We start from the raw sequence: 20,555 nt of genomic DNA on the forward strand, positions 1-20,555 counted from the left end.
ATTTAAAAGACACACTTCATCAGAAAACAAGCTGCAAAAAATGTATTTTATTGAATATTTACAAGAAAAAGTTGATTGAATATGTATTTATATACAGGACTTCTCGTAATTAAAAAAAATTTTCAGTCTCATTTTCAGAAGATACTGCTGCATAAATATGCAAGTATTGAGAAGGACAAATGTGGAGAGGTAGTTATGACCTGTTGCCAACCAGGATGTGAACCAGCTTTATACAGCATGCAGTTAGTAAACAGGGAGATAAGCTTAGAATAGAAGGACAAAGTAATAGAAGTTACTATAAAATGAAAGTAAGGTAAAAGAGAAATACATAAGCAGCATTTTTACATATTGCTCCCATATATTAATAAGTTAAACAATTAGAAATCTCTGTCATGTTGTTTTATTATTTATTTCTAAGAAAATGCCTGATCACATCCAGCATTCAACATCACAAACTCTTACATTGCAAATGCTTATTATTCTTGTGGCAAGAGCTATAGCAAAATGTATCATATTTTATAAAATGTCTTTGGATGTGTTTAATTTGTATTTTATTATTTAGTTATGAAACAATTAAAGTGGCAAAAAGAAGATCAGAAGGAGTCAGAAGAAACATGCACAAGACCTCAGATTATATCTGAAGTCCTTACAAAGTAAAATGAGAAATCAATTTAGCAGTTTTTAAAAGTTTAGAGAATTGCTAGTTAGTCATTAACAAAATATGAATATTCATCAGATGATCAAAGATGATGATTAAAAAAGAAATATGAAAATCTATCATCAATTGATCATACATATGGCAATTTGATTATATTTATTTTGACTGAAAAATTAATGAAAGTGCCCACAAAGAAATAAGGATAAAATATTTGGGCCATTCTGATTAAACACACTCAAATACTTTAGTGCTATACATGCTGGAAAATTATATTTTTGTTGCATATGCACATTTGAGATCTCTGAAGATTTATAAAAAATTAATGATTAAGGAGATTAATCATAAGGTTTTAGAGCTGATATCAGCAACCTGTCCTTCTAACTGCACATACTATAAATGAAAAAAGAAAAGAAAAAAATATTTTTCACATTTTGTAGATTCAACAAAGTAAATTAATTTAGCTGTTATCAGAAATGTAGTAATGTTGTGTGTACTGTATAAGGTTCTTATTAAAATAAATAAATAATTGTCATAAATAATTAACAAAATGCATAATTGGTCAAGTGAATAAGTTGAACACATGCCCCTGTTACTCCAGAATATTACCATTCACTAACAGGAGGCAGTTAGAGACATTTGAGTTTACTACAAGCTCAAAACAAACCTCAAACAAACTCAAACAGAACAGCATCTCTCAGCATATCTTATACCACTGACAGTATAAGATCTATCTTATTTATCTTTTTAAAATTACATTGATTGTAGCATTCATGAATTATTTACACAATCTAAAGAAATTGATTAGGGCTTGAAACTTGATTAAAAATCACTTAGAAACTTATAAATGATTTAAATATACATGTTTTGTTCTGTTCTGCTGTGATAACAGAACAATAATGTCCATAAGGAAACCATGTGCTATGCAAAGCTCTCACCTTGTTGATGAATATCCTCATTGACAGGATATCAATGCTGCATGGTCCAATCAAAGGCTGTTTTTTCTGTCTCAAACCAATGCAGTATTATAAGGTCAGTTCAGTGTAATATCTGTTGTCTTTCATGACGTCTCTGTGTTGAACTTTAATCCATGTCCTGTCATTTCCACATTATTCCAAGTTGCCATAAAGACAGGATGGAAATACTGAAAGCCCTCATTTTGTCCAGTTAGAAAGCTTCCTGAAAGAAGGCTCTGGAACTTCTACTCCCAGACGGGTCACTATAATGGGATTCAACCTTTCAGTCCGAGGCAAGAGTGCAATCTCATACAAAACCCAGCTTCACTGAAGAACGATGGCATTTTGGGCAGCCCTTTGTGCCATTTGTCTGCAGACACCTGCATGTGTGAAAAGAAGATAGTAAGCAACATAGATAGCTGGGGGCTAAAGAGAGTAATAAACACACAAATACATACTTGAGGTGGAAAATGTGAGAGCAGGGCAAAGCCTGCAGCTGCTGGTTCCTCTCTCCGATAGACTCCCCACACATGCCACAGTAGAGCTCTAGCTCTTCCACACACTGCAGGAACTTCACCACCTGCTCTCTCAACTCCTCCTGCTGCTCCTTACAGCGGTAGATGCCTTCACACAGACTGTGCACTTTCAGGATACACAGCTGGAAGAGAAGTCCACAGAGATATTCAAAAACAGCACTAATGCTAATACTATTAGAGAACATCTTCTTTTGTCATTAAAACTCCACTGCTTCAGGAGCAGTGTTGAAAATGAGAGGTTTGTCTCTTATTCTAAAACAGATGCACCTTGTTTCCAATCGCCTCGGCCAGATCATGAGCTCTTTGCAATGAGTCCAAAGCCTGTGACAGTATTCAAATTAAAAAGAAATATTAAATAAACGAATGGTGTTTAATATGTATAAAATGTGTCGATCACAAATGTCCATCTAGACAATAAAGAAAAAAAAGTTTTCAAAAGGTTCCCCAAAGAACATTTCTGTGAATAGTTCTTAAAACAGCCATTTCCTTTTTCTTAGTGTGAAGAATATTTTTATTGTTTAATAGAAATGTTCAGTGGGTGTTCCCTGAATGATAGATGCTAATAAATAATCTTTATTTGTAGGGAAACTACACAATCAAATCAGTTTCCGGACCTTATCGTATTCCTTCTGCAGAATCCAGCACTTCCCCACACCAACGTAGATGGATGCTTGTCCAAGGCGGTTGCCGATCTCTGACATTATGCACATGGAGGACTCATAGCGAGGGAATGCTTTCTGTATTAAAAGTGAGCACACAAAGACAAGCATTATTGCTATAAGCCACACTTATGACACTCTTCGATGACTATTTTGCAATACAACTCTAATTAATCAAAAATAATCTTGGTTCTGGCTGTTTCAATTCATTTTGAATTGTGTTGAGTACATAATGCATATTTTGTTTTTGCACCATTGAACATTGTATCTAATTATAGAGAGCTTGGTTCAAATGTGTAATAAGAAACAACTGACAATCATGAGATTGGTCATAACTGTGAAGGACTATTCTGTGCAAGTGAAACAGTGAAAAAAAAATTGTACTAAAGTTATGTGCTAAATGCACTAGTAATAGTAAAAAAAAAAAAAAAGCAGTAGAACTTACATCAGCATCTTTCTGACAGCGATGAATATCAGCAAAGTTAAGCAGACACAATGCCTGAAGTGGCCGATCTCCGTGCTGCAGTGCAATCTTCATTGATTCCTGAGAGACATAAGATCATTTCCAATATTATATACCTGTTGTCCTGTCCTCCACAGCAAACATTTCTTTTAAATTGTAATAATATTTCACAATATTCCTGTATTTTTGATCACATAAATGCAGCCTTGATGAGAATAAGAGGGTACTTAAAAAAAGTAAATTCATAATTATTCCCAAATTTTTACTGGTAGTTTATGAACCAACAACCCCCATTAATCTAATATACAAAACTGAGAAGTTGCGCAACAGCTGGAACATGGCCTGCATTAATGCCCGCTTACAGACAGCACATTGTGACGCTCACAGTCCAAAGCAATGACTGGCTGTGATATTTCTCTCCTCGTCATTAGCGAGGAGCTAAGGGTAAGCTCTACTCCTCTCAGACAGCACCTCAGCAGGATGGACTCCGGACTGGCGTATTTTTATCAGCCATAGTAAAAGGGGCTGGTCGAAGGGGCTGGCACAAATAGTCCTACAAATAACTGCACCTGTCAGTTGTGTCGTGGTCCGAGCAGCAGACAGAGGCCAGGGTTACACCAAGGGGACTGATAAATATGATCAACATGTGGCATCCTGGGGGATTAAGGTGATGCTGCCTTAAATTTGCCCAGGTGACACAAGTTGTTTCCACATAAAGATTGCCTCATATGTTTTTGGTTCACCTACGTTAGTCATTTAAAAATGATTGATGTATCATAATTAGATGCTTGTACCTCACAGCATTCCATTGCATCTGCTAAGCGCATCAGCTTCCTGTAGGCCACTGACATATGGTACTGGCTCATGGCACGGTACTTGAGACTCCAACCCTTACCATAGTCATTCACCAGTTCAGCTGCTTTGCAAGGAAAGAAGAGTGCTTTCTCATAATCCTGCAACAGAGCGAAATATGCAGATATGGACACTTATTAGAAGCATTAAATAAGCTGCACATAAAGCATAGGATATGGTCTTTAAAGAATGCTGATACAAAACAGCAAACAAAAACTCGGCAAAGTCTGACTGATGCATTTACTGGTATGATATTTCAAGTCAAAGCATAAATGCGTAATTTAAACAATTAAAATGAAATACATCTGAATATGAAGTATGTAAATGAGAATGCTTAAAGAAATCAACCACTCAAAGTTAATCATTTCCCTTGTGGCAGGGAGATATAGCTCTGCTACAGCTAAAAGAGGCTGTCTTATTATTGGCCCTAGTAGTGCTGACATTCTCCGCATGCCCCTCCATCACATACTTATTACAGCAGGCCTTCATGGGAATCCAGGGGATTTGCTCTCTTCAAATCTCTGGTGTCAAGGTAAGTACAAATGCCTATATCTAGCCATTGAACACATTGTACATAACATGTAGACAGTTTGTTAGTCATGTAAAAACTGCGTCACTCTGTCACTTAAATAGAACTTTAAGTGACTGCAGGCCAAACGGACATTAAACAAATACTTTGTATACAGTATACAATGACTTTGACAGATACTTTGTGTTTTACTTCAGTAAATATATACACTATAGTTCAAAAGTTTGGGATTCAAAGTTCTTTTTTTATTTTTTATTAATAGTTTTATTTAGCAAGGATGCATTAAATTGATCAAAAGTCACAGTAAAGGCTTTTACATTATTTCAAATTATTTCTATTTCAAATAAATGCTGTTCTTTTAAACTTCTAAAAAAAATATTAACCAGCAGAACTATTTTCAACAGTGATCACTAAATCAGAATGCTAGAAAGGTTTCTGAAGGATCATGTGACACTGAAGACTGGAGCAATGGCCATCACAGGAATAAATGACATTTTAAAATATATTGAAACAGAAAGCAGTTGACAAGAAATCTTTTGATCAATTAAATGCAGCCATGACACTTTAGAAAGAGACTTCTTTCTAAAACATGAAAAAATCTTACTGACACCAGACTTTTGAACTGTAGTACCAGCATACTGCTAGATCTTGTGATGTTAAAAAGCTCATATAAGAAACTTATTATTTATATGAATTTAGTTTTCATTTATGAGTTGATAGTGAAGTAAAAGTAGCCAATAAGTGCCCAGCATACTTGTGATCTCCTTCAATACTGTTTAAAAAGCATCCTAAAACAAACCTAATGAATTTGGTTAAGAGAATGCGTGTCCAGAGATGTAATCCAGTTGTGACAGATTTTAAAGAAGTTTAAGTATAAGATTTTTTTATGTTATTTATTTGGTGTGATGACTTGAGTAGGTGTGCCACAAGCAAAAGAAAAAAAAGAACAAATAAAATATAAAAATAAAAAGTGGTAGCAAGACCAAATTATATGTGTATGTATTGTTTCTCAAAATGTAAGTAGGTTTTAACAGTCATACCTTAAGCTGGATGTAGAAGTTGCCCAAACTACAACAGACCCGGCACTCCAGCATCTTGTCATCATTGTTGTGAGCGTATCGCAGGGCCTTCTCATAACTTACTAAGGCCTTTTGGAAAACACTAAGGCCCAGATAGGCATTGCCCATGCTCAAACACACTTGCCCATTGAGCTGTAGGCTGACAGTGGTGCCCTGCATGTTTAAGCAGGTCTCACAATATGAGACCGTCTTCTGGAATTCACAAAGCTTCTCATTGCTGCGTGCCAGGTTCAGGTAGCCCTCCGTCAGGTAGTCTGGATCCTCCATCTCTCTGGCTGTGTTTATCTGAGCTAGGGAGTACTAATGGATGGTGGCATATACATGGGGACAGAAAACAACAGTAATTAGTTCAATGATAAAACTATTCCAGAGAACTCTAAAACTACATATAGTTAGCATTCAAGTGGTGTTCCCCATCCTGTTGCAACCTGATATAATGCTATACAAGACAAAGGATTACTGTTAAAATTGTCTTCATACCACAATAGATATCAAGCACACTTTATTATTATCATGTGAGAGCTACAGTTGTTTAAACACATCATAGTGCAAATTAAGTCTCTGCTGAACTCGGGAAAGCAGGTCCCTCTGCAAGGAGGTTTATGTCAACAAGATGCTTGGTGCTGAGGATCATATTGCATGTGGCTCTCCTTACCATCCATGTAATTATGGAAGTTACATACAGTATTATATGCATGTTCCGCATTATTCAAATTGGTATATATTTCAGTACGTCAGAAACCTCCATTAAGGTTACAGACAAATTAGTGCAAATCATATGCATATCATATATAGCAGATATTAAACTTTAAAGGCATAGTTTATTTACTCAACCTCATTTTGTTTTCAAACCTGTATGACTGACTTTCTTGTGTGGATTGTGAAACACAAAAAAGTCAGTGGGGTCCAATGTTGAACCCAAGTGATTTTCATTATATACACAAAACTAAAGTTTCTCAGTTTTCAAAATTGTCTCCATTTTTGTTTTCCCCAGAGGAAATCAAGTCATACAAGTTTGGAACAACATAAAAATGATCCTTTAACAGTTCACTCCACGTCATTTGATGGATACATATCAACGTTTTTGACAAAAAAAAAAAAAAATCATTGTAAAGGAGCAGGAGGATGGCTGTTTACGTGGCTCTTACCTGTAGCATCTCCTTGTATTTCCCCATTTCTGAATGTGCTGTGATCAGACAACCTAAAACTCTAAACTTCCCCCCAGGATCAGATGTCTTCCTTAACACTTTCATCCAGACATATAAAGCCTTTTCTGTGTCATTTGACTGATAAAGCTTCAGTCCCTTCTCAATCTGCTGTTTGGTTTGGTCCTGACCCATTTCTGCTACAAAGTCCTTCATAAAAATAACCATCCGTTTGGCTCTTCGGCCCACTGGTGAAGCGCAAGCGTACCGTTTTTTGTCTTTCCCCGTAACCGCACCAAAACAAAAGACGTGTTAGTGAAAATCCACCACGGAGATCTGCACCCACTTGCGTCACTGATCCACAACTCTCAGCTTTGGGTGCAAAGAGATGTTGAAGAAACTGGATCCACAGCTTGCAAGGTCTTCAGAGTCCAGATCTCCATTGCTCATCACTTTGAAGAATCACAAAATGAGGATCTCTTGACATTAAAAACCCAACTCCAGTCGCTCCAGAAAGCCTGGAAGGAAAGTTGAAGGGAAAAATGTGACATTAAAGTAATAAGTCTCAATACAAGGTCCTGGCAATGATCTCCCTGAATATCTACTCCCTCCACACCCGTGGGGGAGGAATTCTCCATACACTCACTCCCCCCCCCCCATCTTTCTCTTCCCTCCCACTGTAGTGCTGGCGCTACAGCAGATGGCCTTGTCACTCTGGACCATGTGTCTCTTCTGGAATCCAGTTTCAGCCTCTGAAAAGATCCAAGGTCACAAAAGAAGCTTATCTGTCTTATCTTCATACCAAGAGTAGTGCTGTTCACCTCCACATCCACACACTGTCAAGAGGCTCAAGCACCACGACTGTGAAGGAGCCTTAAGAAAGAACAACTTTGGGAAATATTTAGTCCCTAGGTTTGGACATCATGTGAACAAGTCTAAAAACAGCCAGATATTTCACAACGGTGAAGCAGAGCGCGTCAACAGTCCACATAGAGGGTGGCAGTTCCTGTGGGTGGGCCTTGTTAAGCCGCTCGGTGTGCCACCTCCCAGCCCCCCAGCCTTGGTTTCAGCAACTGATGCTCAGAATAGTTCACAAACTCTGACATGGTATTTGTCTTAAGTTACAGTACCGCTGCTTCTTGAAACACATCAATGGGATCGAATTGTCGGGTTCTCAAATGAACATGGCTCTCTTTGGCCCTTTTACACCCAACTTCACGGATACAAATAGGGAGTATTTACCACCTTGCCATTCACAAGATGGCTTGTCTTTCCAAAAATGAACATCTGGTGGTTGTAAGTCACGTCTTTGTTATAACACAATTCCTGAAATGCTAAAACACTGCCTCAGCACTTTTTGGGGAAACCGAAATATATTCCTTGAAATAAATACTTGTGTAGCTTCTAGCTTTCAAGTCTATTTTAAAACAGTGCTAGAAAAAAGAAAAACGCTTCTTACAAATCTTTTATTGTGTTTTTGCCATAATTTACCCTCATGTTGTACCAAACCAGTATGACTTTCTTCTGCGAAACACAAAGATATTTTGAAGAATGTTTCAAAACGGCATTGGACCTCACTTACTTTCATTGTAAGGACAAAAAAACATAGACATTATTAAAAATATCTTTTGCCTTCTGGTTCAGAACGACAAGGAGAGGATGACATTATCATAACTGTTAGGCAAAGGGGAAAAAATTAAATACCTCATTTATTTTTAGCTTTTAATTAAAGAGAATGTTGACATTCAATGTTGAATGTTTATTTAAAAAATGTCTACAACTTCAAAAGGCAATTCATTGTAACTAAAAAAAATCTGAACCAGCCACAAAAGTCAACAAAATTAAGCTTGTGTCTCTGGCAGACAGCTTTTTCATACACTGCATGGTGAAGTAAAATGTAAACAGTTGTAGCATTCAACTTTTAAACCAGCTCGAGGTGGCATATTTAGTTCCTATCCAGTCAAAAACCACTTAGAAACAGAGATCGGAGGTGACGACAAGGAAATTACCATAAAGCAAGACAAACCAGTTGCAATATGAGCACTTTTCTTGCAAACTTTCATTATGAATGTTACTTAAATGGCCCTTGACCATAGTACTAACATATTTTTGTAAGCTGTCTTGAGGATATTTTGCACTGATTATTATTTCCTTATGTTCACAGTAGGTTGCCAGTCATATGAAAGACACCATATATTGCACATTATCACTCATTAGAGGGCAGTTACTATATCCAGTTCACAGCTGTATACATTGCATATGTATTCAGCTAATTCAGCAAGTGTTGTGTACAGATTATTCCTTTTGAATGTAGATTAAAGATGCATGTTGCGGAATGTTAACAGTTAAAAAAAATGTAGAATATAAATCCCTTTTGAAATCCAAATGAACAACATGTTGGAAGGTTTCACCAAAACTTCGATGGTCAAGTAAACTGCAAATGGCAAACATCACACATTATATTTGGCCTTCATTAACACTTTATGGTGTCCTACTGTGTAACACTTCACATTACATTATAAAACTTGTACCACTGTATCACAGTAACAACTTTTACATGACTGCTGTCTATTGAACCAATATCACAGACCATAACTGATATCACCACAGTACATTTATCATGGTTCCATGGATTACTTGAAGATCTCAGGCCAAAACAAACTGCCAGTTTGTGAGGAGAATTTTGATTCCCTTGATTACAGAGACAACCGACGTGGCAGGATTCAATTTCAAAGTGTTTGCATCACCTTTTTTGCATTTGTCCCTAAAAACGTAGATGCATCCGTTGCAACTGGCCACTTTCCATAGAGATGGCACGCAGCTCCATACTTCAGGGAAGCGCAGCCGAGTGAAGCTGTCCAGCAGTGGGTTATAACACACCAGAGAGTCGCCCTCTGCCACCACAAAGATGAGGTCCTTATGGGCGGTGGCATGCATGCATCCGGCAAAAGGCAGCATGTAGGGTTTGGTATGACACCTCTGTGTGGCCGTGTCAAAGCACTGGATAAGGCGAGATGGTTTGGTAAAGAAGTCCATGTCATTTTCCTCCCCTCCCAATAGGTAAATAGTGCCTCCCAAATTGACTCCAGCTGCACCCGACACGGCTGTGTCTAGTTGAGTGGTCTCTTTCCATATATTGTCCTGTACTGTGTAGTAAATGACAGCATTGGAGAGAGTGTCCTGGAGGGTCTTGCCTCCCAGTGAATATATGGCATCATCTGTGGACACAGACACTAACGTGTGGTGCAGACGGTCCCGGGGAAGAGGGGCACAGCGCTCCCAGTCCATAGTGTGCATGTTGCATTTCCACATGCGTCGTGGTATGGAGCCCCCTACAACATACAGATCAGCCCCATGCTTGCAGGCAGCTGTGATCTGGTGACACAAGCTGTTCTGGCCGCTTACACTGATGGCGTCGTCCTCATCACAATGAAGAGACACAGCCAGTGAGTGTGTGCGTGTGTCTTCCTTCCCAATTAAGTATATGTGCACTTTTTCACCAATCTCCTAAAACACAACAAAGTCAACAATGTGAACAATATAATAGCAATAAACAAAGATTGTGCCTTCTGCTTGTCAATTTTTTAAAGTGATCAGCTACGAAAAACGATCTAGCTGGTTAACATAGATGAGATATTCTGGAAGTTTCAAGAATGATTTCTTATAGTACCGTAAAGTAGGAAAACATCTTCACGCAAAATCTTTAGCAATTTATGGGGTTTCTTGTATAATTATAATAACTATATAATTATATAGTTATGGCAATGTACAATTATTAATGTTTGTGTATATATAGTTATTATAATTATACAAGAAACCCCATAAATTCCATAATTTGCAGCTATAATTGCGAATTGTCTCTGCAAAGGAAAATTATTAAATTAATTAAAAAATGATAGAAATAAAAATATTATACATTATTTTAAATTAAATATTTATAAAAAATGTAAATATTATATATTTATAATTACATGTAAATATAAAATAATTAATTTCAAATTTAATTCAATTTTTTTATGTTAGGACTAGTGAAAATTTTGGGCAGGTGAGTAGAAATTTTGAAGGGATAGTTCACCCAAAAGATGTCAACATGGACTATTTTAACGTTGTCTTTACTACCTCTCTAGGCTTTGAACATGGTAGTTGCATTACAGTCTATGGAGGGTCAGAAAGCTTTCAGATTTGATCAAACACATGTTAATGTGTGTTCTGAAGGTCTTATGGGTTTGTAATGACATAAGGGTGAGTAACTAATGACAGAATTTTCATTTTTGGGTGACGACTCCTTGAATTGCAGGCCTGACTGGGCCAGTGGGAAAATAAATAAAACTAAAACTACTTAAATTTTTGCTTAAAATACAGTTTAATATCCATTTAATCCATCACTTACCTTTAGGCTGTCTAGAAGCATATCAGAATACTCCTCTCGTTCGACTTTGTTGTGATTTATCCAAGATTTAATAGCTGCAGTTGGATTTTGTGAGCTTGGCACACCATCTGAAAAAGCAAATGCAAATTACAAACATATGGTTAACACGACGTCTGACTCTTTCTGATTAAAATCTCTCATCTGAAGTGAAACCAATTTGCTGTTAACACCATTTATTCACCTTTAATGATATCCACGAGAAGGCACAATGGCAAGTTCAGGAACTCCTCTGTCTGGTGCAGCTGAACCAGGTGAATCTTCGCACAGTGCTTGGCAGCCGTATACAACAGCTGGTCACTGTGTCTATCTGCCAACCACATCACCTGAAATAAAAAGTGAACAACAGCTTTCTACTGATTCAGCTGACCTTTATCAAAACTTTTTTGTGCGTGTATTACAAATAGTAGTTAATAAAACCGAAGCTTTCACCTGGAGGCAGTTCTTGACATCAACAGTTCGTGACAGGAAGCGAGAGCATTCTTCAAACAGGGCAGTGAGCTGATACATATCAGCCATCTCATAAGTGTCCTGCAGATCTTCAACCCTTAGTTTGATCGTCCCATGGTAGATGTAGTCCACTAGCGACTGGAAGACTGGTGCACTGACATCCTTCAGCTCAATATTACGATCGTAAGCTTCTCTAAGGTTAGATGTGAACATGGACCTGAAGAAGCAGCTTTGTGCAGAGAGCACCAGGCGGTGAAGCTGGAACTCTTTGCTGTCCACAGTGATGGTGACATCTGCAAACAAACCATCCTCTAAACACAAGTCCATGATGCTCTTCACAACACGGCTGGAATGGGAGCGATCTGCGAAGGTGTAGCCCTGGAAGTAGTTTTCATCCCCTGATGGACCTCCAACACTGTAACCTCCGTCTTCACTGGACTCCATGACCCCTATAAAATCTAAAGCAGCTTCACCTGAATAGATGAATGACTTACTGGATCAGCTGCCCCTCAAATGGATTCATGTAGTTTTAATTGTTGACTGGCAGGCTGGGATTTGAATTGGGATATAACACGCAGTAGGCTCTAAAATTGCTTTCAGACTGATTTAAAGTCATATGTAGAAATCTTTATGAATTAAAAAAATTGCTGATTGCTATCTACACGAAAAGTATTCCAGACAGTTTTATACGATATGTATAGATGGTATTGCATTTATACGGTTCCATCAGACCTGCTCGACTTGGTAACGTTATTCAAATCAGCGCACTTCGCTCAGTCAAATTGTGTCCATCTATGGTAAACCGGCCAGCTATGTAGCTAATGCTAACTTAAGCCATTTAGATTAAGGTCTGTTTCACAGTTTCACCATCCTAATGAGTCCACAATCGAGAAAACAGTGTGTCAGATGTAAAACTGTAGGCAGCACACGCGCGTTATCATTTATAAATGTTACCATAGGTTAGATCTATGCCATAACAACGTGTATAGAAGGGAGCTTCAGGAAGTAAAACAGCACATTCTTCGTATTGACGTCACCACGTGGTTACGTGGCTCTCTGCTGCGCCCGTGTGTAGGAGGCCTGTCATTGCATTGCGTATCGAAAAAATATTAATATTTTTAAATGTATTTTCAAGTAACTTCGATTTTATTAATCTCTATTACACAATACCGTCGTACAATTATTTACAATAAAAAAAAAAAATATATAAGTCACCATCTCTAGTAGTCGCATTTTTTCTCTCCCAGTTTGGCTCAAATAGTTTTTTTCCACAGGTGAAAAAATGCAACGCACTAAAGACTGTCTAACTCGGGAATCCCATTTTTGTGGGACTAAAACGGATGACGACTGAAAGTTGCGTGAATCAAGTGCAGTTTTTTTCTTGAGGCAATGTTGTTGACTCGGATCAAAGTGGTGTGTTTTGTCCTGTGCCTCATTGGCTTCAGGGAGCCCTGGAATACCTCAGGTAAAGACTTTTCAACTTTAAGAGACGACATGTGCAGTTCTTCTGTATAAATCTTTGTTGTTATACACTTTTATGTAGATTAATCATATGTGCATGCTTGTTTTCCTTGTGATCATAATAGTAGTAATTGATTTAATTAGCAAATCCAGTGCTGTTGGACTGTGCCACTGGGTTTTGTGGCATGTTAGAACATGATTTCTGCCAACAATGACGCAGAGTCGCTTATTTTCCCTCTTTGTTTTCTGCAAGCACTATTTGATGCTTAAAACTTTGATATTGTATTACTCATATTCAATTTTATTAGGGCATTGCGCACATAGCTTTGAATAGCTCAGACTTTTCTTACAACTCAAGTTTAATACTTTTCATGTAACTCATGAATCTGTGCCGTCATGCAGATGTTACAGCGGTTCTGCACGGAGGACTGGCACATCAAGGTTTTATCAGATCTGTAAATGATGCTAACCTGATGTTTGAGGTAAGAAGCTATAGCTGTAATACATTCCACAAAGCATTACAAGCCACAGTTCATTTTACCATATGTGACCCTGGACCCTAATGGGCTCCATACAATACAGAGCAGAACTCACAATTTTTATAATTTTTTAAATCCTAGCTCTTATGGAGAGGACTGGAGATTGATGCTGACAATAATGTTGTCATGCGGGATCAAGAAATTGCATCGATGAGACAAGGGCGAGCTTTCCTATCTCTTATAAATGACAGTATCCCAAAAACGTTCTCTGCAATGGAGAAGTTACTGGCTATGCTGGAAGAGCAAGACAACTCTTTCACTCAGGCCCGTTTTGAGACCCTCCTCCTTGGGACTATCTATTCAGCATACCAGGCACGAAACCAGAAGCTAGACTCAGAGCAGCAGGCCTGGATGGATATTCTTGGTCGTTTTGCAAATGTTACTTTCGTTCAGCTACTAACAAGTTTTAACTAGTCAAGTTTTAACTAACAATACACATACCAGTAATTCACACATACAGAAAATCAGATAAAGGGTGTGAATATTGTGCATATATTTCGGAGTTCGGAATTTGGCCTGATCCCAGAGTACTCACCCATATCCTACACTGAGATAGGAAAAGTTGAGAGTGAGAAGTTGGGGTGGTGAAGGGATGCAGGAAACTGTTGAGGGACAGGGGTGAGTCGGCTATGTATATATACGGGACTCCTCTAGTACTGATTAAGTAGATAACATGTTTCTCCCAAACTTTGTTAAATAAACATCATTTAAAGTAACATCCTGATTATTTGGACATGGTTTATATGACTCAAAGAATATTATTACACTAATAAAGACACATGACATTAAGTTTTTAATGTAAAAAAAGTACAAAAGTTTATTTTGAACAGAATATACATATTTTAGGCCCGATAAAAGGTAACAAAACAAGTTAAGTCTATTTTATTTTCGGTTGTTCCAGGATTTATATATTGACATGAGCCTGAGTATCTAGTTTTAAGGTTCAGTGTATTCTCTCTCACTTTTTCTTTGCTTTTGATGTCTTGCATTCTGTCTTGCTCTTGGTCTTGGACTTGGTCTCTGTTGACGAAGACAGCTTTTTCTTGAGCTTGGCATCATCAGCAGCCGCTCTTCTGTCTCTGTTTCTGCGCTGCTGAGTGCTACGCTGGGTTCTGGAGCTTCCAGGTCTTCCTCCACCGTCCTCCACTGTCTCCATTGTTTGTTTCCCATTAACACTGTTCAGCGTGTCCTCTCGATTCCAGATCAAAATGTTATAGCCTGTAATTAAAGTGTACAACTTTTCAAATTAATTATATCTTCTATCGCTCATGACTACTTTGATTATAATCAGTTAATTATATTTTACCCATTCCAGAAGCCAGCACATCTCCAGCTGGACTAAACTTGTTGAGCTGAAATAAAACAAACATAATATTATCGTGGTGCCTACAATCAGATATCAAGTCTTTGGTCGACTTGGTCAAAATCATACTGACTCAAACTTTTGAGTGATAGTGTATGCAATTTTAGGAATTCTAATCATTAATCTAATAATTTAAAAGAAAAAAAAGATTCTTACAGATATGATACCAGCAGCATTAGAGTCTCTCAGCTGATGCACAAGCCCACCACTGTTGGCATCATAAATATCAATAGTTCTCTTGTCATTGACTAATACTTGATCATCTGGGTAACGGCCAGCCACGATGAGGTCATACATGGGATGCCAGGTTGCCTGATGGAAAAAAATTAGCAAAACTAAACTCTAGAACATCAATAGTCCTGGATCTCTGAGATTCCCGTAAACTTGATTACAAAATAAACAACATGGGGGGAAAAGGCCAAGCTAATGAAACTTGCAGTTTAGGCTAAAGGAACTCTTACCTTGATGGGTGTTAAGTGCTGGAACTGTCGATGAGGATGAACAATTATTTGATCAGGTTTAGACCAGTCATATGAACAATACACCCTGATCTGGTTCCTCTGGTCTGTAGTCAGGAGCTTGGTGCTGTCTGTTGGATTAAAGTACACTGAAAGAAAAAGAACATTCATTTGAATTAATTTGGACTGTACAGTTGAGAGACTTTTATTACTGCTTCCTCTCCTCACTTTATTAATCAGTCTCTTACCAGAGTTGACTGGTTTTTCATGAAGCAATTCAGAGATATAACTGCTTTTGTCTTTAATATTTCTGAGGTCCCACAGCTTGACTGTAGCATCAACAGAGGATGTAGCCATCAGCCAATCACAACGAGGGTTGAATTCTGCATGGGTCACTTTGGCTTTGTGCAGCTTCTCTTTGAAAATCTAAATGTTTTTGAAAATACGAATATCAGTTAGCTTTATTCTTGATTTTGGCAATGAGAATTGATTTAGATATTCTCTCACTTACCTCATGTCCATCAAGGCCAAGCAGATGGAGTCGTCCAGTATTGTCTCCAGTGACAAGCATCTTACGACTAACAGACACGTCCACACAGCAGTACCAGTAACTGGGAGAGTGACATTTGTGGTATTAAAAGTATATATAAAAAAATATATTAGCATAATATCCAATTTATACCTAATAATGGCAGTGAAAAGGAATGGGCTTTAAAAAGTAAAAGACCGTGATCACATCTTTTCAAAGAAGCAGAAACTTACTGAAAGACAAAACAACAATATATATCAATATATACTACATGCTGAAAGGTGATTGTTCTTGTACTAAACAAGAACATCAAATATATAAACACCACCAAAAAAAGTATATTCAACTTCCCAACACTGGAAAACAATTCACAAAACAAGCATCGTCCTCACCAAAGATCATGGTGGTCATGGCCACAATCTGGGGTTCGAGACAATATCTGACTTTGGACACCTTCAAAACTCTGCACGCTGACTGTGCCATCACCAGAAGCAACAAAGATTTTGGACACATCTGTGGGGCAGAACTTCATCCCCCCTATAAAATCACCAGCTCCCTTCTGCGTGGGCACAACAGACAAACACAAGCTTGTTAGATCTACATATAGCTGTCATACCAAGTACTGTCACGAGAAATGAGGACTCAGTGGTCAGGGAGGACTATGATTACAACATGATTACAAATGAATACATCAACTAAACCGACCCAACAACATGAAGGAGATGAAGACAAACAATGTTCTTCAGAACAGCCATAAACACAAGCATTCACAATTACATACCACAAATAGTGAAGGACTACATTACTGACAAAATGGATTTATCTCAGATAACCTCAAATTTAATAGCTTAGCAACATAATCAATGACTTAAGCATACTGTCACACATAGCATAACTAACTGCAAAAAACAACCAAATGATTTCATCCTCTGATCTATCACAGGGTTTATCCAACTTCATACCAATCAGGAGACCAACATATACGCAAATACATTCAATGCCCACTTTATCGACATGGAACTGAATTTTGTACCTCTGTTAAATTATGTTAAACTTCAAACACAGGCAAGTTCTTCCATATTTAAGAGCCAACGGAATCAAACACTGATAAGTGATGTTGAACTCGCACACTTATTATACTATAATTCAACTGAATGAACAGAAATGCCCAACAACAGGACAGAAGTATCAGAAAAAAAGATTAAATCTCAGTGTGGTCTGTTTCTTTGAAAGCAAATGGGAGTACTACCATAACTACTAATAAAGGAACTCGCTTACTCCCATGAATCTGTTTTGGCAAAGACTTGTACGACCGATCCACTGAAATCCCGAAGGGTGGTAGCACCCCAAATAGATGAGATGAACAGCTGATTGGTATTGAATTGGTTAAACTTCATGCCTGTTATTGCATCTCCAGGACCCATCTGGAAGAACAGAGGAGAAAATCTCAGCAGTTGCTAAAATTGCATGTCGGATCTAATGTAATCTGAGCAAATGCTAAAATGTACTTTTACACTCTCAGAAAAAAGGTACAAAGATGTCACAGTGACAGTATTTCTTTGTACCTTACTTACCCCTAAATTAAATTAAAAATTAAATTAAATTTATGCATTTAGCAGACGCTTTTATCCAAAGCGACTTACAGTGCATTCAAGGCTATCAATTTTTACCTATCATGTCGAATCGAACCCCCAACATTGCGCTTTATAGCGCAGTGCTCTACCAATTGAGCTACAGGAACACTAAATAGTACTTATTAGTACCCAAAGTGTATATATTTGTACCCTTTGAAAGATCCCCAGTAACTTTAAAAAGTTTTGTACTTTTTTCTGAGAGTGTACAGTACTACATTTAATGGTATATAATAGACTATTTATGCATTAATATAATTTTTTTTATTTCATGTGAGTTAACCATTTATATCAGTAAACTACCCTGCAGAGGAACACAGTATACATTTCACAATAATTTGATTTTACAGAAACCCCAAAAGTATTTGGACACTTAAAATGTGTCATTGCATAATTAGATACTTTTCAAACCAAGATGCATCTGCGAACAAATGATTCTAAACATTTTCTCAGAAGTAACTTCACTGTCCTGAGTCATGTTTACAATTTCTAGAAAGTGAAAGGGTCCAAATGTCTAGAAACTACATAGTGTCCAAATATTTTTTATCATTATTCTGAACATTATATTCTTCACTTCAGTCGGGCTTTATCTCACCCCCTGTATGAAGGTTCTCTTATTCAGCATATTATAATCCCACAGGATGATGTCTCCACCCTTGGAGCCCACTGCAACAGTGGTGGGATGGGTGGGATGCCATTCCAGACAAGTGACCCTCCGATCGAAGGGGCTGGCTGTGCGGTGAAGTTTGTAGGCTCTGAGTGAGCGTATAAAAGGCTCTTGCAGACACTACAAAGCAATGGGGAGTGTTACTTTGATATTTTTAGAAAACTTACACATTTTTTCTATAAAGTGCATTATATACAGTGGATGCCAAAATTATTAGAACACTAATATTTTCACCAGCTAAAAATGGTTTTACGTGAATTATTTCTATAATTTTCTGTAGTGTGTGAGTACTAAATATAAGTTTACATTTCCAAACATTAACTTTGCCATTAATTGTAATAATCCAGTTAGATTTTTGTTTGCAAAAGGAGTTTGAGAACAGCCAGTGCTCCACACGGAGATCTGATCTGATTATCACCCAGTCTGTCTGGAAAAACATGAAGAAACAGAACAAACTGAGACAGAATCAATCCAGAAGAACTGTGGCAACATATCCAAGATGCTTCAAGAAACCTACCAAAGCTACAGTACTGTTAAATGTTTAAGGCAATTGTGAAAAAATGCTGTAAAATGAGGACATTGTCAATAATAGTAATGTCATAAATAAATGTTCTTTATCAATTAACTAAATTAAATCAACATTTTTGCATTCAAAGCATCTTTTGTCCTAGGTCCACTTGCGCATTGTATTTCAGGTAGCTTTGCAGGTAGGAAGCGTCTTGGTGACGTTGACACAGTTCTTCTGGATTGATTCTGTCTCAGTTTGCTCTTTTTCTTCATATCATTGCAGACAGACTGGATGATGATCAGATCAGATCTCTGTGTAAAGCACTGGCTGTTGTCAAGACTCCTTGTGCAAACAAAATTCTAACTGGAATATTACAATTAAGTGTGTGTGTGTGTGTGTGTGTGCTTGTCATCACCTGGCGCAGTTGAGCATGGATGCTCTGTCCCAAGGAGCTTTTGTAAATGTAGTGAAGGATACTTGTTTGTCCAACTTTTTTCTGAGCTCCAATCCATTTGACACTTGCTTGTATGTAGGTTTCTGTTACATTACAAAAATACAGTTTAGCTCATTAGATAATTTAAATTAATGTATAGTTAGTATTGTAAACAAGTTGTTTTTTTATTCATAAATTAAACTCCTGCATATTTAATAAAATTGTGCAATTAATCATAATTCGCAGCTTTGCTTACCATTTTTTTGCGTTGTCTTGACTTCACTTTTGCCTTTCAGCTTCTTGGAGAGTGTTTGAGTTTGTTCTTCATTAGGTCTTTTCTTTGAATTGACTTTCTTCGTCTGCTTCGACGCAGAGGAATCTGTCTGAGCCCTTCCTCGCGCCATTAAAAGTCTACTTTCTCTTTGAAAGAGGTCGACAAACACATTGCATGTCAAATATATCACTGTTCAAATTGTAGATACAATCAGATCGACTAGAATCATGCATTTACTTTCTTACCTGCAGATGTAATACAATCTACATTACATTCACCTTCAGATCGGGAAATCAGTCACAGATCAACACTGCTACACAGACACGCATTTCGACGACATTCAGTGACGTAAGAAACCGAATGTTTTGTAACGTTCCGCGCAATACACAATGTATCCACTAGATGCCCCTAAATGCTGGCAAGTATCCACATACTTTGAGAAAATCGTGTGCATGCTTTTTATTTGAAATAAATTATGACTATGATATCATTTCTGATTTAAATATTTTCATTTTTAAAGATGTGAAAATATACTGCACTCGAAATATGAATAAATTCCTGGCACCTTCGCAGTTTAGTGTACAAAAATATTGCCTGAAAACTCAAATGCATTGCTTACTTTCATAAATGTTACTTACAGCCTCAGTTCAAACTAATAATATGAGCATAATATATTAATATATAATTATAATTGAGATATAATATTTAGAATTTAATACAATATATTGCATACATTTTTAGACGAGTTTTGGGTCATGAAAAAAAAAAATCTTTAGATAAAATAGTTAACAATAAAAATATATTTTTAAACAACAATAACAAAACTACTACCAACATCTGTAAAACTCTACCGTTTCTTTGATGGGCGTCGCCTTGTGCTTGTAGTGGGAGAATTCAGCCTCGTGGACACGGCGCGTTCATGAGAATATGCTGGCCAATCAC

General features: G+C 37.3%; 4 protein-coding genes across 5 annotated transcripts; 1 reads left to right on the forward strand and 3 right to left on the reverse strand.

Annotated features, from left to right (window-relative positions):
* Positions 1-32: 32 nt before the first annotated feature.
* On the reverse strand, positions 33-8,301 carry rapsn (receptor-associated protein of the synapse, 43kD). The gene is made up of 8 exons (XM_059506523.1): positions 6,878-8,301; positions 5,691-6,029; positions 4,064-4,222; positions 3,252-3,350; positions 2,762-2,884; positions 2,415-2,468; positions 2,070-2,269; positions 33-1,991 (listed from the first exon to the last, which is right to left on the reverse strand). The coding sequence occupies exons 1-8, from the start codon at positions 7,100-7,102 to the stop codon at positions 1,919-1,921; spliced, it is 1,272 nt and encodes a 423-aa protein (XP_059362506.1). The 5' UTR covers positions 7,103-8,301; the 3' UTR covers positions 33-1,918.
* A 1,052-nt stretch (positions 8,302-9,353) lies between these two features.
* On the reverse strand, positions 9,354-12,765 carry kbtbd4 (kelch repeat and BTB (POZ) domain containing 4). Its single transcript, XM_059506524.1, has 4 exons — positions 11,733-12,765; positions 11,485-11,626; positions 11,265-11,371; positions 9,354-10,381 (listed from the first exon to the last, which is right to left on the reverse strand). Exons 1-4 carry the CDS (start codon positions 12,192-12,194, stop codon positions 9,521-9,523), a joined length of 1,572 nt encoding a protein of 523 aa, XP_059362507.1. The 5' UTR covers positions 12,195-12,765; the 3' UTR covers positions 9,354-9,520.
* A 141-nt stretch (positions 12,766-12,906) lies between these two features.
* On the forward strand, positions 12,907-14,230 carry LOC132101504 (protein FAM180A). The gene is made up of 3 exons (XM_059506525.1): positions 12,907-13,215; positions 13,614-13,693; positions 13,832-14,230. Exons 1-3 carry the CDS (start codon positions 13,140-13,142, stop codon positions 14,162-14,164), a joined length of 489 nt encoding a protein of 162 aa, XP_059362508.1. The 5' UTR covers positions 12,907-13,139; the 3' UTR covers positions 14,165-14,230.
* Positions 14,231-14,553: 323 nt separating this feature from the next.
* ddb2 (damage-specific DNA binding protein 2) lies at positions 14,554-20,003 on the reverse strand. Of its 2 annotated transcripts, none has more exons than XM_059506526.1 (11): positions 19,859-20,003; positions 19,596-19,759; positions 19,322-19,443; positions 18,327-18,518; positions 16,493-16,659; positions 16,083-16,182; positions 15,820-15,997; positions 15,575-15,720; positions 15,270-15,425; positions 15,057-15,102; positions 14,554-14,968 (listed from the first exon to the last, which is right to left on the reverse strand). In XM_059506526.1, exons 2-11 carry the CDS (start codon positions 19,741-19,743, stop codon positions 14,709-14,711), a joined length of 1,515 nt encoding a protein of 504 aa, XP_059362509.1. In that variant the 5' UTR covers positions 19,744-19,759; positions 19,859-20,003; the 3' UTR covers positions 14,554-14,708. The 2 variants fall into 2 exon arrangements, with proteins under 2 accessions (XP_059362509.1, XP_059362510.1); XM_059506527.1 differs by lacking the exon at positions 16,493-16,659 and adding an exon at positions 17,379-17,524.
* Positions 20,004-20,555: the final 552 nt, after the last annotated feature.

Source organism: Carassius carassius, chromosome 23, assembly GCF_963082965.1.
Source record: "Carassius carassius chromosome 23, fCarCar2.1, whole genome shotgun sequence".
NCBI lineage: Eukaryota > Metazoa > Chordata > Actinopteri > Cypriniformes > Cyprinidae > Carassius > Carassius carassius.